At 43.7% G+C, this 18,070-nt stretch overlaps 1 protein-coding gene across 3 annotated transcripts in view; it reads right to left on the bottom strand.

The window, feature by feature from the left end:
* Positions 1 to 1,157: 1,157 nt before the first annotated feature.
* LOC116975428 (aryl hydrocarbon receptor-like) overlaps positions 1,158 to 18,070 on the bottom strand; it is a 90,854-nt gene continuing 73,941 nt past the window's right edge. For all 3 annotated transcript variants that reach the window (XM_033024541.1, XM_033024540.1, XM_033024542.1), the window contains 5 exons: positions 17,350 to 17,552; positions 16,513 to 16,622; positions 9,592 to 9,733; positions 7,184 to 8,582; positions 1,158 to 5,657 (listed from right to left, as the gene is read on the bottom strand). In XM_033024541.1, the coding sequence (XP_032880432.1) occupies positions 5,511 to 5,657; positions 7,184 to 8,582; positions 9,592 to 9,733; positions 16,513 to 16,622; positions 17,350 to 17,552 (2,001 nt within the window). In that variant the 3' untranslated portion in view covers positions 1,158 to 5,510. The remainder of the gene's footprint in view (positions 5,658 to 7,183; positions 8,583 to 9,591; positions 9,734 to 16,512; positions 16,623 to 17,349; positions 17,553 to 18,070) is intronic.

The following is an 18,070-nucleotide window of genomic DNA, read 5'->3' as shown; positions in this document are numbered from 1 at the left end:
CTGCGTTCATCAGCAGCCTGCGTACGTGGAGCAAACCAGCAAACAGCGCAGCACGTCATTTTCGACTGCGCTGTCCTTCGCCCCCCCGGTGGAAGGGTAGACCTCACGGCCCTCGACAACAGCACATTGAACTGGCTACAGCGCCTGGAGGGGGTTACATAACCTCTGCTGCCTCAAACGCATGAAGGATCCAAAATGCTGGAGTAACTAAACGGGACAGGCAGCATGTCTGGAGAGAAGGAATTGGTGACGTTTAATGTCGAGACCCTTCTTCAGTCTGAATGCTGCCTGTCTCACTGAGTTACGCCAGCATTTTGTATCTATCTCCAGTTCCTTCCTGCACACTCTCCACCCAAACTGATCTAAGCAGAGCATTGGTCATGATATGTGTTCTCTCAGAAAGAGCACAAGAACACCTCCAGTGAGGATTTCCCTCAGTGGAAATTCATGGAATGCCACCTGTGAAGAATACCATCAGGAAGGACTCATGGAGTACTACGAGCGGGGATTCACGGAACACTGCCAATGGGGATTCATAGACTGCTGCTTCCACATGGAAAAGATTTCTGAACATTTCTCTGGAAATGCATCAGTCTGCGAGATATTATCATGAGGTTAATCAGATACCTCTCCTTTTGTTCTCTTCCTCTGCACCCCTGACCCCATGCTCTGCAACTGTAAACATGATTTACCCATTTCCAGTTCGGAGCAAAGATCATCGACCTGGAATGTTAACCCTGTCTCACCCTCTGCAATTGCTGCCTGACCTGCTGAGTATTTCCAACATCTTCTATGCTGTTTCATGTACTGTATGAATCCTATAATTTGCACACATGAACCTGCTCATTCTGGGGCAATCATTCAGGTCTTTTCCTATATTAAAAGCAATGGGACTGTATTTTCGATTTGTTCCAAATACCATATTAACAGCACATCCAGAACGGCTAGCCTCCCGAGATGAGTTTGAGTGATTTGGATACCTGTGTTAAGCTATTCTCTCAGTCTTTGCAAGGCACTCTGTCGCTGAACTGCTGCTACACTGATTATAAATACAACTATGCAAACACACACACATACACACAAGTATGCAAAACCATTCATCAAAAAAATGTGCAGCTGCAAGAAATGTATAAATCCATGGTAAAATCTAAAGCAAGTTTCTTTTGTGTGAACAACACTGTGAAGTGACGGCACAATCTCTTTATTGTGGAGAACAAAGATTACATATCAACAGGCAACATACAGATTGCAATCATACAACAAATCACTGTTTTTATTCTTCAAAGTGTTCGCACGTTAATAATCAAATAAACGTGAGATGGCTACGAAACGACAAATTTAAATTCAACAGATATAAAATATCTTGACTCCTAAATGAAAACAATAAATAAGAGTGGGACCATCAGTTTCAAAAACAAGGTGTGAATGTTATGGCACCAATGGACACATCAGAATTAGTGACAATTAAAATGCTAAGCATATAGTATAGTCAAACTACAACAAATTATCATTGGACAGTAAAAAAAACAAAACTGACCTACATCTGTGTCCAATAAAGCATTGGTTCAAGGTGTGCTCAATGTATTTCTAGAAATTACACATTACACTATTTACAAAATATATATGTATATATAATATGCAAGTATAGATTGTATATTTATGTTGTAATGTTAGGCTTCAATACTGATTGTCATCACAGTCATTTACTGATTGTCCTTGTTGCTTAAAATATAAGTGTAAAACAACCATTTGTTCCACCTCTCCCAATTCCTCTACCCTCACCCAGGAGGTTGATTGCTGTTATTGAGATTCAAACTTGGCCTAAGCAGTCAACTCTGGCCTCTTGCTTTGATCTCACTCCTCCCTCTATTCTAATGGAGTCACAACTGACAGCAGCCTTCAGTTGCCAAGCCCCGAATTCTTCCTAAACGTCCTTGCTCTTCCTTTAGGGTGTTCTTATAGAGCCCCACCTGAGCTAAGCACTTTCAGTGGGTATTTTTCTTTGTAATTTGACATTTTGATGATAATGCCTCCTACCTTCTATAACTGCGAAGTGTTATAGAATCCCACAACACAGAAACAGGCCCTTCAGCTTACCAGATCTGTGCTAACCATCAACCACCCATTTACACCAAAACTACATTAACCTCTATTTTATTCTCCTCACATTTCCATCTACTACTCTGTACATTCTACCACTCTAGGGGCAATTTACAGCAGACAATAAACTACATTTTTGGGATGTGGGAGGAAACTAGAGCACCCGGAGGAAATCCACGTGGTTACAGAGAAGTTTGCAAACTCCACACAGACAGTACGTGAGATCAGGATTGAACCGAAGTATCTGGAGCTGCGAGGCAGTAGCTCTATCAGCTGTGTCATTATGTTGCCCCAAAGTTTTCAATGTTCTTTTTGCAACATTGATAGTGATGTAAAAGTGGAATTGTTGTTGCTGGAGATCTGGGTCAGAAGTTCTCCACAAAGGTGATGCACCCCACAGGACTGACACTGTCCTTTCCCCAGGTCTTCATGCCTTCACTTTATAGGGAGTTTCAAACATTCAGCAAGCACAGGTACTCTTGTAAATCTTTCTACCCCACAGCTCAGTGGTTCAAGGTTACTCGTAATTAGCTGACTATTGGCCAGGCTAAAGACGGCTACAACATGTGTTGGAGGACATGGCCAAAACCGGCAGTCGTGACCATCTGTGGGCAGGAGGGTAAGACACTTCAGGACTGGGCAGAGATGGCAATGGAAGTCAATACTGAGATAGATGAAGTGTTCCACTTTGGCAGGAAGAATAGGAAGAGGCAACGTACAGGGCACACCACTAAAATGGTACAAGAATAGTGCGTAGTTCATTCAAAGTGACAAATTGTTAGGAGAAAGGTTAAATAAGTGGACGGGATTGTGCTTAGTTTGGAGATACAGCATGAAAACAGGTCAGTTAGTAGGTAGATAGGAAAGTTTTGGTGGGATATTGGCAGGCAAGTGAGACTCGCTCAGTTAGCCACCTTGTTCGGCTTGGATAGGTTGGGCCGAAGGGCCTGTTTCTGTGCTGTATGGTGCAATCTTCAGCCCTTGCAATTGGGAACCCATGAACTGGACACTCAGTATCAAAAACATTAATTTTCCATCAGCCCCACAAAAGTACCTCTAAAAAGTCAGTTCCAGAGGCAGCAGAATGTTGACAAAAAAAATTACTTTATGAATTTTCAATCATGAAAGTATATGGGCAAAATATAGAAATGATTTTACATTCATTCCAGAAATAACATAGCATTGCTATTGTATTTTGGGCTTCACTCCAAATATGTTTCCCTGGGTGAACAAATAATGATCGTATTTATTAGACAATGCCTCCTACCTTTTGCAACCACTGGCTACAACCAAACTGTGAAGTCCTATCTGTCCAAGTGCTGTCAATATTCCACTCTGTCTTTTGCTCAGGACTATGCACACTATCATGTTTTCCAACTGTCATGGCATGATCAAACCCAACCTTATAACCTAGACTTGGCTGATATACTCTGGCAAAACCACTCTCTCCATATCCCATGTCCAGACATGCAGACCTTCCGGCCAGCATCACTCAAAGATGATCAGGGGATGACAATTCTTCCTCTCTCACGTTGGTCAAAACTCCTCCCCAATTGGGGTCGATCATCTCAGTCTCTTAATTACAATCAGAGAAATTGAGGGGAGAGATCATTTTATTACAGTGCGCACTGACTCTGGTAATTCTGTAATGGCATCAGAAATAGACGTAAAGTGCTGGAGTAACTCAGAGGGTCAGACAACAGCTCTGGAGAAAAAGGATGGGTAATATTTGGTCGGGACACTTCTTCAGACATCAAAGTCTGGTTAGAGACCACTATAAAGTGAAACTTGAAATCAAGGTGAATTTGATACGTCAATTCATCATCTGCCAGAAATTATTTGAACCATCACCATATTCCTGGGAGGAAACAAATTTTCCCCAAAGACTCTCAGACGTTCACAGATAAACAGGAAGTTCCACTATTCTACTTTATTCCACCACTGACCCCTTGTGTGGACAATATTCCTAATACTCCTCCCCATCCACACATGATTTATTACCTTTATTGGAATATCTGTTCAATTGATATCCATTCTTTGATCCAGCAATTCCAATCATAACAAGATCTTTTTCAAAGGTGCAGTTCATCTCGACCTCAATTGTTCCAGTATAGAATATCCTGCCATTCATTGTGTGCAAGCTTCTTCTAATTTATTGAATCCTTGGGCTTCAGTTCAATTCAATCTCTTCCACCCTCATTGTCCAAGTCAGATAGATACATGGGTGTACGCCATTGAACACTCAGAATTTTCTGTATCTCTTCCTCCTCATTTCAGCTATTAACCTCACTCTGTCGCTCAGTGAGACTTCAGCTGATCCATATCTCAGTTCCATGGACCCTTTGCCTTGAAATGGTTCATCGGTCTAATTTGTGAAAGCCAGCAACAGCTTCCAGGAAAATTGTGTGAAGGGATATGTCACCGGAATGATCTACTTTCAATTGTCCTGGACTTGAATAATTCTTCAAGATTAACACAATCACCTGCTCCACGTTTCATAGAGACCTGATTACATCACCCCATGTCTTCTCTCCTTAATAAAATACTTATTACTTATGCCTACAACGTAATAATTTGAGCCCCATCATCATTCTGATCAATCTGTGTGGAATTCCTCCAAAGCTAATTGTTCTTTTCTCCATTCCCAGCCCAGGACGGAAGACAATGTCCCACTAGAACCTTTTACATCTTTCCTCAAGAATTATTTCAACCGAGGCTCTATTCTCAGGTTTGAGTTTCAGAATCGTGTTGATTTTCTTAAATGTCAGTTTGAAGCAACAACTACATGAAAGTCTCAAATTAAAAAGTTTAAATACTTGTGAAGTTGCAACTCTATTGACACATGTGAAGTATGATGTGTCTGATGTCATGTTGTTGAAGATATCAAAGCACTGATCTTGGTCTGACTGAAAATAATTTTCTCCCCAATGTTAAACGTTGACACTTCTTCACGACCTCACTGACCTGCAGGCACCTTGTTCACCAAAGGGAAAGAGACAACCCACTGGCTGGTTTAAAACGGGACAATGATCAGAAATGAGGCTGTTTCCTATTCATGGCAGCTGAGACAGCAGAAACCTGTCGCCATCTTTCACATCCTCAGTCATTCTGAATGACTCTAATCAACACAAGGGTAGACTACGCAACAGGTTTAGAAGGCAATTCACACTGCAGCCTGCATTTATGTTTACATGAAAATCGCCCAGCTCATTCTACTCTGTAATTAGCACCTTAAAATTGTTTTAAGCAGAGTACACACTCAACGGTAAACCCATCCCCTCATTAACAAAGAAAACAAGGGGATTACATGGACAATAGTTCAGAGCAGCAGTACTTTAGTTTGCTTCAGAAATCTTCCGTTGCTGCACGTGGTCCTTGTGGTGACCCTGGAATGACCACTTGGTGGGAAGTCATTGAATGTAATAGCCAGACGTTGGAGGGTTTGCAAAAACGTCCGTGTAGGGCTGTCTTTTGTCTGAAGACATTTCGTTTCCACCAGGATGGACACAGGCATCAGGATATGCCACATCGATGGTGCTTGGAACACAGTTCTCCCCCTAAAGACATGGACAGAGTAAGCAGAGAGACACATGAGATGAGATGAGAGCAAGAGCTTAATTTAGTCTAGTTTACCAATGTTGACCTTAAACGGGAAATGCTCTCTGCTCCACTATTAGGCTAACAGCGCAGGAGAGCCTCTCTCCGAGTCTGAATCAGGCTCGCTCTCCTCTTCAAACCATACTCTCCGCCACAACTCCACTAGGGCCTTTTGTGTCACATTCTGACTGCTCCATTTAGCCACCTCCAAGGTAGTCACCTACTTGCCCAGAGATTCAATCTTGATTAACACACACATTACAAATGAGTCTTTGAAGCAATATACAATGCACAGCTGCAGATATAGCATTGATTTGAGGCACCTTCTATTGGGAAATAGTTTTTATTACCCCAATAGCTATGTTTCTTAAATAGAACGTGATACTGCAGGCAAAACACATGGGTTTTATGGATAACTGATAATACTAATGTGAGTGCTAAGAGTCAGATAGAAATATAACATGAAAATAGGCCCTTCAGCTCATTGAGTCTATGGTGCACCAAACACTATACAGCACTAATCCTGTTTCATTCCTCCCATATACCCATCATTTAGGCTCTTGATTCCATCCCTCACCTACATGTCAGGTGGAATTTAAAGCAACTGATTAGCCCACCAACTAACCTGCAAGTTTGTGGGAGGTGGTAGGAAACTAGAGCACCCGGGGAAACCCATGCTGCCACATAGAGAATATACAAACTGCACACTGACAGCGCCCGAGGTCAGGGTTGGACCCAACTTGCTGGCATTCTGAGTCAGCGGCCCTACCAGCTACGCCACTAAGCTGCCCTGTTGGAAAGGCAACATCTACACCCAACTCTACCTGCCCTTAGAATGTGCAGTTAAATATTCCTAAACAGCAGGAAGCAATCCGATGTCAACAATCACTAGAAGGGTTCAATCCCCTTCTCCCCGAGGTCCCACTTACCGAGTTCTTGGTAGCTGCCTCAGATTCCTCTTATATTCAACAGGCTATCCGCTGCCAATAATTCTTTGCAATAATTTGCAGGCACCTCCAATTACTAGTAAGCGCATTTCAGATTTTCCACAGGCCCTCTTAACTATCTCTGGCTTCCAGGCAGTCAAGTCCCTATCCAGTAGAAATTTATAGTCCACACATCCACCCAAAATCATTAATTAGGTAACAGTGTAAAAGCCAAGGGAGCTCACCCAGCACGGAGCCAATTGGGCTGATCCACATCACAACTAATAGAAAATAGGTGCGGGAGTAGGCCATTCGGTCCTTCGAGCCTGCACCGCTAATATTCTATTACACACCCTATCTCAGCTTTGAATGCATTCATTGATAGAATATCCACAGGCTTTCAGACCAGAGAATTAACAATCACTACCTCAGCAATTAAAAACCTCATGCCTTGAGCTCTTCAGCCAGTGGAAACAGTTTCGCAACATCTACCCATTTTCCTCAGAGACATTCGCTGAGAAGCTTAAGTCAAAATCCAAATGGAAACATGAATTTGTTACCTTTTGGGACCCATCCTGAGCAAGGGATGGTGGAAACAATCCATGCAGGTCCACCGTAGGCTGCAGCTCTGGACAATGTTCTACAAAGTGGGCAGTGGAAGGATTCGACAGCGGGTGCTGGCAGAGTGGAGTTCCTTGTGCCGGCTGCTTCTGTGACAAAGCCTGAAAAGTGGAGGAGTTGGTGAGGAAGCTGCGGTACTGACTATCACCAGTCATTGTTAACTCCACGTAAGGTGTCCCACCCATGTGGTAACCCATTTCCTGGCCAACTTGAGTGGGGGCAAGAGACGATGGCACAGGCTGCTGATAGGAATCCACATTTTGTCCAATACCATAGCCATGAAAGGGATCCAGCTTGTAAGGAACAGACTCAACAGCTGTAGGTGGGCAGACATAGTTTCGCCACCGGTGACCATCCCTTGGCTGGGGGTCTGCTAGATGGAGGGAATGCACGCCATTGACAACAACCTGCTCTGTGGTTGGCGGTTCAAACTGGCACTCCGTGTGCAGTCGCACTTTCAGCAGCGGAGGCGTGGGTTCGCCTAGAGATCGGGGTGCATGGCAGGGCAACGAGTGTTGGTTCCAAAGCTGATCGTTCTGGTGGGGTTGTGACAGGGCTTGATGCTGCATCAGCAGTGGAGGGTGGTGTCGAAGAACATCTTGGGAGGAAGACAGAGATTCTTTCCCTGAGACTGTGGGGTCCATGTTTGAAGCTTGGGGAAAGTTCGACAAAGGATATGGCTGCCCGTTTCCTGAGAGTTCCTGATCGTTGTTGGTCACCATCGAGTCGTGGATGTAGGACAAAATCTCACCATTTGTCATGATGTCATTTAACGTGGGGACGTAGTCAGGGTCTGTTTCCACCCTCACCATCCGCTCATCGAACAGGAGGAGCTCCAAGTCATCCGCCCCGAGTCCGAGATTTTCGAGCGCACTGAACAAGTCGCTGTTCAAGCAGTTGTCCTCAGCCACCAGGTTGAGGGAGTCCAAGGTGGCCAGCAAGGGATCGAGTGTCCTCTCGTTGCCCTCTGGCTGTCCTGCTTCACCAGGAACCAGCTGCCAGTTGCACCCAGTAGTGTCCCCAGAGTCAGCGGCTTCGCTGAAGGAGCCGCCGCTGAGAGGATACCTGGGCTCAGAGGCCGGGTGGCAGACGTACACAGACTCGTCCTGCTGCATCATGGCGCCCAGAAGCGAGCTGGGGTCCACCGATTTTTGGTGCTTCTCGATTTTGCCCGAGGTGTTCTTCCTCCCCCCGCTGCTCTTCCCCTTGGCCTGGTGCAGATGTGAGTGCCCTGGATTTGAGGAGGTGGTTATCTGGTAGAGCAGCGCCTCTCCCGTGGCAAAGTTGAAGGGCTGGTGCTGGGTGCGTTTACGGAGTTCCTCCCCTCCCTCCTCATCGCTGTAGGAGCACAAAATAAGAAACCAACAGGTTTGTCACATAATGGATATAAAGATTATAAGCTGGGTGTTCTGGCCAATAATTATCTCTTAAATGACACAATAAAAAAATCATTACCACTGCCGTTTGTGGGGAGCTTCTTGTGTAAAAAATGGCTACCATGTTTCCCACAAAAGAGATGATGCCTTAAAATGAAACATATCGCTATGGTAATGTATGAAGCAAAATAAACTTAATTGACTTAAAGATCCTGCACTTTAGGATCTCCTAAGGTCATCTTAGATTTATTTCTGGATTCAAAGCTCCAAGGACACTAAATACAGTTCCTAGTTTCAGAAGGAAGAAACTTCAACCAATAACAAGGCTTGGTTGTCCATTGACTGTTAACTAGGGAGAGGGGGAAGAGGAGGAAAACATAAATGGTGCAGCTGATAGAACCGCTGGTTCACAGTTTCAGTGATCCTATTCGATTTGACCTCATGTGCTGTCTGTGTAGATCAGTGTAAGGAATTTCATGGAACATCTCAGACAAGGCAGATAGTTTCACCAGATAAATGCTTGAAGATGAACTCAGGGACAGGAGCCTTCACATGGACATCCAGTCCCCTTGCAGGGATTGGATCATTAAATCTGCAGGCAATGTGAAGACCACCCAATAGATGGGGAGGAGCAGGTTGGAGGGTGGTGGACGATGCAAGAGGCGGGAAGACCCACTAGGAGCAGAGGAATGGGACTCGCAGTCCCAATTTTCCATCATCTTTCCCTATGGCCCCACAAGATCAGGTCAGAATCTGCCTCAGCTGAAACCCAGACTGGGGGAGAGCAAAAAGCACCGACCCTGTGCTGTGATCTGCACGTTCACTACTTTATTCATCTCTCAGCTTGTTAGACAAACAGAGTGAAGGGGTCCACAGCACATTCCCTGCCAGGAAGATCAAAACTGCGAGGGAATTGCGAAGCAGTAACAAAGGAAAGGGAACAGCGCAGATTGATCCGCACTCTCACTCACACCAGAGGCCTCTGTGTTGCAATGATGTAGTCTGGCTTTCCATTCTTGTACACCAGCCTGGCATTTGCTTGCACCCAGGCCCAGCGGTTGTTCTTGGTCAGCAGTCGGAACACAGTCAGGCCACTCTCGCCAGTTTTAATCACTGGAAGAGAAAGAAAAGTCAGAGTGAACACAGGCATCTGAGCCGATGGAAGAGCTTTCTTGATCTGATTAACAGGCTGGAGGACATGAATCAACTGGACAGATTACAGACGTTGTATTATACCAACACACAACTTAGGCGGAGGCCATTCAGCCCATCAGGGCCCTGACAGTGCTCAGAGCAATCCCCTTCTCTTACTTACTACCCGATAGCCTAGTCTTTTGCATGTGCCCATTTGCTAATGACAGGTCCAATAACAACATTTAAAGACAATTTGGACACGTAGATAGAAAAGGTTCAGAGGGATATAGGTCAAGTGTGGGCACCTTGGTTAGCAGACAAATTTGGCTGAAGAGCTTGTTTCTTTGCCATATGACCTTTCCCTACCCATTAACACTAGGGAGCTTACAGCAACCAATTCACCTCTAACCTACATGTCTCTCAGATGTGGGAGCAAGCCGTAGTACCCGAGGGAACTACGTGCTCATGAGTTAACTTGCAGACTCCACACAGACATCAACAAGGTCAGGATTGAACCTGGATATATTACGCTGTGAGGTAACAACTCTCCATGTTGTGCCGCCATTTTTAAGAGGGTGAGTCACTTAGCTATATGGGCATTACCTGCTAAGCACAGGATCTAGATTGTATTGGTCCATGAGCAAAACACCACGTGTTCTGGAGAAAAGATGATCTTTTCCCAACTGATGGACAATGCCAGGGCACTAATTCAACGTCTGCAGCCACCATAACCATGACTCCTATATCCCCATCACCCCGTTACTCTTTATGATAACTCTTGAACAGGACTGGGGAACGTTTTGCTGTTGAGCCAGGGACTGGATATTCAGTTGGATCATCACTGTGATGTGTAGAATCCCACCCACACTGGGAATGAAGACTTTCTAGACTGTTCCTTGCCTGGTTTTATCACAGACTTGCAAACACTCTTGTGGACATCTGTCCGTTAAAAGTAAATTCTATCTAACCATTCCTGTTCACTTCTGCACCTGGCTTGAGAAATCTCCACTAAATCTGCAGGACAACCTCTTGACCAGAGCAAAATTAGATATTGATCTTGGATACAAACACTGTCAGTTTTAGAAAATGACAAATCAGAAATAAATAATCTACAATTGCCTGCAGTTCAACCATGCAGTGAACCAATACTAACTAACAAGGTATTTCCCCTGTAACCTATTAAAACGATGAGGTGTAGGGGATTTAAAGCAAAGATCCTAGATGGTCCACTCGACGAAAAAGACGTAGTACGGTCATGGGCAGATTCATGGGTAATTTAAGGCCCCATTTCCATAACCGGCTTCCGTCTCCGCACCAAAGATCCCATAGGATAATAGTGCGGAGACGGAAGACGGTACAGGAAACATTCTCGTAAAAATAAAAGTATTTGCTAAAAATCTTCTCCTCATTTTCAGAATTTTAACTTATTAACACAAACTGTTCCCCCGCAACGTTGATTACACTGCGAGTCGGGTCGGGTCGGGTCCGGTTACGGAAATGGATGAAAAAATGGCCCACGTTCCGTTCCGTTGCGTACTACACGTCAGCCCATTGCAATTAGCAGGAGTCATCCATCTTGCTCCACTATAGGATCTTTGATTTAAAGGATGATCGTGTTACATTGAAAGTAGCATCCTGATTGGAAATACCCTGAAGATCTAACTGGGCACAACTTCCAAACAGCTTGTGTAAAACCAGAAGCAAAATGACAATTCTCTTAATAGTCTCAATGTTAATTTGGTCAAGAAATATGGAAATTGAGCTACACGTCCAAGTTTAAGGCCATCATTGAGCAGATGCTCAAGATCTAATTCGAATCTCATGAGATCTGAATAAAATAGCCTGTGGGAAACATCAGACTTTCATCTTCCCAAATGCCAGCTTCACTAAGAGCTAATGTTCACTCCTCTCAAAGTTGTGGCTTCAGTCGGTACTCCAGGACTTGGGTAGGGACTCAAGTTGACAGCCAGTTGCACTACCATTCCTGAGGAAATATTAAATCGAGACATTTGTTCTGACTGCAGTTGGATGTAAAAAATTCAATGCCGCATACTAAGAGTTTCGAATTTTCTCAGTGGTACTCCACTCACTGCTAAGAAGCTAATTGATTATTCTTCACATCTGCAGTTGATGCAAATAGATTGCAACACTCTGACAGCAATTGTACTGCCTAGGTGATGCATTGGTCTTGAAACACTGTGGAGTTTCTACTGCAAATAATAAGGTACAATAAATATAGATTTTATTTAAAGTGTGCAGTCACTAATTCAAGCATGGACTATTGGAGATGGGTGACCCTGACTCAGTGGATAGTATCTTCACATCACCATGTCATCTATTGGACAACGCCTTGGGTCAGACACGACTTCTGACCTTTGACCGTACGTTCCTGCAGAGGGGCAATGAAATCACGCCTTTCCTTGTCGCCACATCGTCTGAAGACGTTGGTTTCTGCAGCTAACAAGGTTTTCCCACCACGCCTTTTGCACTGCTAGCTTGTATTTTCCAGTCTCCATGTGGGCCCAGGGGAAACAAAGGAAACACATGCAACAGGGGCCTGGGGAAGGAGAGTCTGACACAGGCTCAATCCATACCAGAGAGGCAGACGAGAGTCCATAAAGATTCTAACTTAATTCTGGTTGCATTGCCCATTTGCCAGCATGAACTTTAAGAGAGTGGTGAGAGAGCTGAAGAATGGAACTAACTCAACAGCCAGCATGGTAACAATGTGAATACATTCTGCATCTGTGCAGTATGAATTCATACAATGATCTCAACTAAATGTTAAGCCAACAGTGTAATCTGGTTACTCAGATGTCAGTGTACTAGAAGGTTTGCATTTCAATAAAGAGTTCAACTTTAAGCCTCAACAAAACAAACTTCAAAGAGATGATGCGTGCGCTGGCCAAGGTAGATCGGGAAATTACGTTAAAGGGTAGGACAGTAAACAAGCGGTGGCTAATATTTAAAGTATTAATACATTGTTTACAACAAATATACATTCTTTTAAGGTGTAAAATTCCAACAGGAAAAAGTGGCAGTGGCTTTCATGAGGTTAAGATAGCATTAGATCAAAGGAATACGTTTATGATGTTGACAAAAAGAGCAGTAAATTTGAAGATTGAGAACATTTTCAGTATTCAGCCAAGTGCAAGGCCAAGGCATCGATGAGGAAAAGGAAAGTAACAAGACGCAATAATTAGGGTGTAACAGCTTACATGGACTGGGTCTGTACTCTCCAAAGTTTGGAGGAATGAGAGATGATTTTAATGAAACATTAAAAATCTTCTGAGCCACAAGAGAGTGGATGCAGGAAGGATATTTTCCTGGCTGCAGTATTGTAACAATGAGAGTCTCAATATAAAGAGTGTTCGTTTCGGACCAAGATGATAAGAAATGTCTTTAGTTAAGAGAGCAGTGAGTTTTTGTGTATTTCTACCCACGAGGGTTGTGGAGGCTCAGTTGCTGATATACTCCAGGCCGCCATTGTTAGATCTTTGACTATTAAGGGAATCAGCGAATATGGGCTCAGTGCAGGAAGACGGTGCTGAGGTAAAATATTAGCCATGAACTTACTGAAAGTAGGAGAAAAAATGAAGAGCTGAATGGTCTCCTCCCATTTCAACATTGAATGAGGCAACCATTCCCATTCCCCTGATGTTACTGGTGTCGAACATCACAGTGCTGTCCGAGCCCTCAGGCGACAACTCTTCTTTGACGAGGTCTTGACATTCTTGCAACTTTTTGACAGGATTGACACTTACGAGTGCCAATCCTGCCAAATAACATACAGACACGTTGCCCTAACTCGATTGGGAAACCACCTGGAGACTAGGTCGTTGCACGAGCGTGAATTGGTTTCAAAATTGAGCCTTTACCACTCAAAGGATACAACTCTATTCAGCTTGCAACAGCTCAGAATAATCAACAACCCTCAGAATAAAAAAACCCCAAAATACTGCAGACTCTGGAAATCTGAAATAAAAACTGAAAACATTGGAAACGCTCAGCTAGTCAAGCAGCATCTGTGGAGAGAGAAACAGCAGTTTCAGGTCTGTGACCCTTCATCAGAACTAAGTTCTGACAAAGCCTCCCTGTCCTGCAACAATAGCTGTTTCTCTCTTCACAGATGCCACCTGACCTGCTGACCAGCAATGTTTGTTGTCATCAAGCCCCAACTGACTCCAACCGGAATGGGTCAGTTTTGTTCAGTACGTTGAATTGGTCAGGCAACAGAACAATATCTTGGGAAACCTTTTTCTTCAAATCCCCCGGTACAATGTGACTTTGGTAGACATATCACAGACATGAGCTACCCCAGTTAACAGCTTTGGAGGGGGAGTGTTGGGGGAGAAATAATTGAGCAAATGTGCTTTCAGAGGCTCAAATTGGTGGGATTAGCAAATTCCACAGGATTGCTGAATTACATAGAATGTAATCTTTGTATGGGGGACTTCCCTAATGTATTAAAAAAACCGTGAGCATGTCATCTGTGTTTATTACAACTCATTTTTTAAAACTTCAATGTCAATGACAAAGGCAGCATCTAATGCCTATCTGTAAACATCCTTGACAAAAAGTGTCATCTTCTAGAACCGATGAAGTGCCAATGTAGTGTGTGTGATTTGCCAGGCTATTTTATGGAGCATGTAACCTGCTGTAATAATGCTGTTAACTGTAACATGGTGTGACAGGCTCCCTTTAATCTCCTTGCTGCACTGAATCCTATTGCAGTCCAAATGCCATTTCTTCACTAATCCATAGCTCTGGTGTATGTGTGAATGGGTGAGGCTCCTGTGGAACTGTTCCCAGCAGTTTTGGTGAAACAGACTGTCATTTCAGATCCAGGTTTTTCAACTGATCTCACATGGAGTGAACTATTGAACAAGGTGACAGATTCATTGAAGCAAACATCTTTGTTGTGGCAGAAAGAACATTTCCACAAACCACAAAAGCAGCTGCATCATCTTTTGAGCCTGATGCCCGTTTGCAAGAAAGACCCTGTTTTATCTGGGGCTGCCATCTCCACACGGGCTTTCTCCTCTGTTCCAGCCCACAGAGATTCATTCAACTTCATAAAGACCAAGGTGTCAATAATGGCCATCTCCATTAATTAGGTGGTTGGTGAAAAATAAAATTAAGCAACAGCCCCTCACAACTTTTCTGATCTTCCGCCACCCTCCATTCTGGACTTCAGCGCAGAGTGCTTATATACTAAAACAGGGATGTGATGTTGAGGCTCTATAAGCCGCTGGTAAGGCCGCATTTGGAATACTGGGAGCAATTTGGGCACCATATCTGAGGAAGGATGTGCTGGTTCTGGAGATGGTCAGGAGGAGGTTTACATGACTGATCCCAGGAATGAGTAGGTTAACCTATCATGAGCATTTGTCGGCACTGGGCCTGTACCCGCTGAAGTTTAGAAGAACGAGGGGGGGACCTCATTGAAACATACAGAATAGTGAAAGGCTTGGATGTGGAGAGGATCTTTCCATTAGAGATTCTAGGACTGGAGGTCATAGCCTCAAAATTAAAGGACGTTCTTTTCGGAAGGAGATGTGGAGAAATTTATTTAGTCAGAGGGTGGTGAATCTGTAGAATTCTTCGCCACAGAAGGCTGTGGAGGTCAAGTCAATGGATATTTTTAAGGTACAGATTAGTACAGGTGTCAGAGGTTATGGGAAGAAAGCAGGAGAACGAGGTTAAGAGGGAGAGATAGATCAGCCATGGTTGAATATCGTAGTAGTTTTGATGGGCTGAATGCCCTAATTCTACTCCTATCACTTATGACATGACCTTATTACTGATTTTCAGAAGATCACCCAAAAGGTCCAGGCCTGAAGGTAACCATGCATGGATAGAGGAATCAGCAGGTGAACAATCTAAGGTGTACCTGATATACTCATGTATGGTATGATTTGACTGGATAGCAGGCAAAACAAAACTTTTCTGTGCAGATAGACACAAAGTGCTGAAATAATCCAACGGGTCAGACAACATCTCTGGAGAAAAAGTATAGGTGATGTTATGAGTCAGGACCCTTCTTCAGACTTCAATAGAAAGCATCTAATATGCCATGTATGTTCTGTGTGTTGTCTGAATCTATGTGCCTGCGATGCTGATGCAAGCAAGATTTTCATTGTACATGCACTTAACTGACAATAACAATAAAGTTGTTTTGACTTCACTTCCTTCTAGAATTCTATTAATGGGAATCAGTACTTAGGTGTTCAGCATATTCATTTTCATCTCCACGTTTATTTTTCCTCTTTATTTTTACCACCAGGCCATATTCCTTCGGTCAACTGAACCCAGTCTGAACAAGAGTCTGGACCCAAAACATCACTTTTCCATTTTCACCAGATAAGTTGCCTGACCCACTGAGTTACTCCAGTACTTTGTGTTTATCTTTAGCTCATTGCTTCGACAATACTTCACAGTTGCACTGGAACCATTCTATTTGCCTACATTGCAAATCTGTGTTTACTTGTGCCTTTATAATCTATACAGAAAGAAAACCAATAAACAAAATGGGCATAGTTTGAACGCTGATGTGCAAGGTTCGGTGGAGGGCATGGCACTCATAATTCGGTGACCATCTTTTAATCCAACACCCCGCTGTGGGCCTTCTGTAATTTACCTGAGCTGATATATTATTCAGTGCTTCTGCTATAGCTGGGAAAGGTTTGAAAGGTCAGTGAGTGAACCAAGGCAGCTGGGAGGAACATTAAGACAAAGGCAGAGTCTGAGGCACTTACTCCGGACGTGATTTTCCGCACAATGCAACATATCAGCTGCATGGATGAACTGGTATCCGGTCCCTCGTGCCCGGAGTTCAGCCTCTGTGTATCCCAGAACAATCTTCCCTCTGAAACAAAGAACAAGGGAGGGGTTCAAAATCTTCAGTTGCACAGTGTGTTTCTTTCGCTAAAGAAATTAAAAAGTGCTGAGATTGTTGTTCCTCTGCTAGAGCAGTAATATGGATAATTATGCTTAAACCCAATATATTTGTGAAAGGATGGCAGGAATAGCCTTCCTTACTACCATTTCAAATTGCAAATTAACCTTTTAGGAATCCTGTATCAGCACTCTCAAGTCCCTTTGCACCTCTGATTTCTGAATCCACTCACTATTTAGAAAATAGTTTACGCCTTTATTCCTACTCTCAAAGTACATGGCCACACACTTTGCTTTGTGTATTCCATCTGCCACTTGTTTGCCCACTCTCCTAATATATCCAAGTCTTCCTGCTTCCACCACACTACTGGCTCCTCCACCTATTTTTGTATCGGCCACAGCCTGAATCAGCAGAATAGCCTGACCAATAGCCCACATTGGTCTTCTGTAATCTGCCATCAGTGAAATGTTGTCTGGATTCACCTGTAGCAAACCTTGACTAAGTAAATCTCAACTAAATACATATGAAAGCCCACACAAATGCTCTGAAAGACTGGACCCTGTAACTGACGCTGGGAATTTGATTCAAATGTTCAATCCCTCAATTAAATTCCATTCCTGGTCCACCCCAAAAAATCTATACTTCTTTGTACTTATTGTTCTAAAGGTTCCTTTCACCTTTCTCCCCAGGTTCTTACTTGGCATCACAGGCAAGTGGTGTGAAGTCTAACTTGTGTTTGGTTCTGAAGATCATGTTCTTGGTCCGCACCTCCAGGATGGAGGAGGACTGGAGGGGAGCAGCCAGGGCAAAGAGAGCCAGTTGCGGTGGGATGGGAGTTCCGTCCTCAGCCTTCCTGTTCTGTCCATGGAGGAACCTCAGCCGTCCCTGGAGGTTGAGAGCCTGGTGGTAAAAATAAAGAGGAAAAATAAACGTGGAGATGAAAATGAATATGCTGAACACCTAAATACAGATACCCAGTAATAGAATTCTAGAAGGAAGTCGTCAAATCAACTTTATTGTTATTGGCGGTTGGATGCGTGTACAATGAAAATCTTACTTGCATCAGGATCGCAGGCACATAGATTCAGACAACACACAGAACATACATTATACATAAATTACTCATAAATTCGACAAGCCCGTGAGTAGAAAATGATTTCAAATCACAATTAGAAAACCAGTCCATGGCCGTGCACCATGTGGTCTATTGTTTTGTTGCAATGGTAGGATCAGGGCTGTGCAGGTTGGTTCAAGAACCTGATGGTTGTAGGAAGGTTGCTGTTCCTGCAACTAGTTGTGGTGTGGGACTTCAAGCTTGTGTACCTCTTCCCCATAGTAACAGCGAGAAGAGGGCATGATCCAGATGGTGACGATCCTTAATGATAGATGCTATTTTCTTGAATCAGTGCCTCTTGTGG

This window comes from Amblyraja radiata, chromosome 7, assembly GCF_010909765.2.
Source record: "Amblyraja radiata isolate CabotCenter1 chromosome 7, sAmbRad1.1.pri, whole genome shotgun sequence".
NCBI classification, from domain to species: Eukaryota; Metazoa; Chordata; class Chondrichthyes; order Rajiformes; family Rajidae; genus Amblyraja; species Amblyraja radiata.
This window is presented reverse-complemented; position numbering and strand designations above follow the sequence as displayed.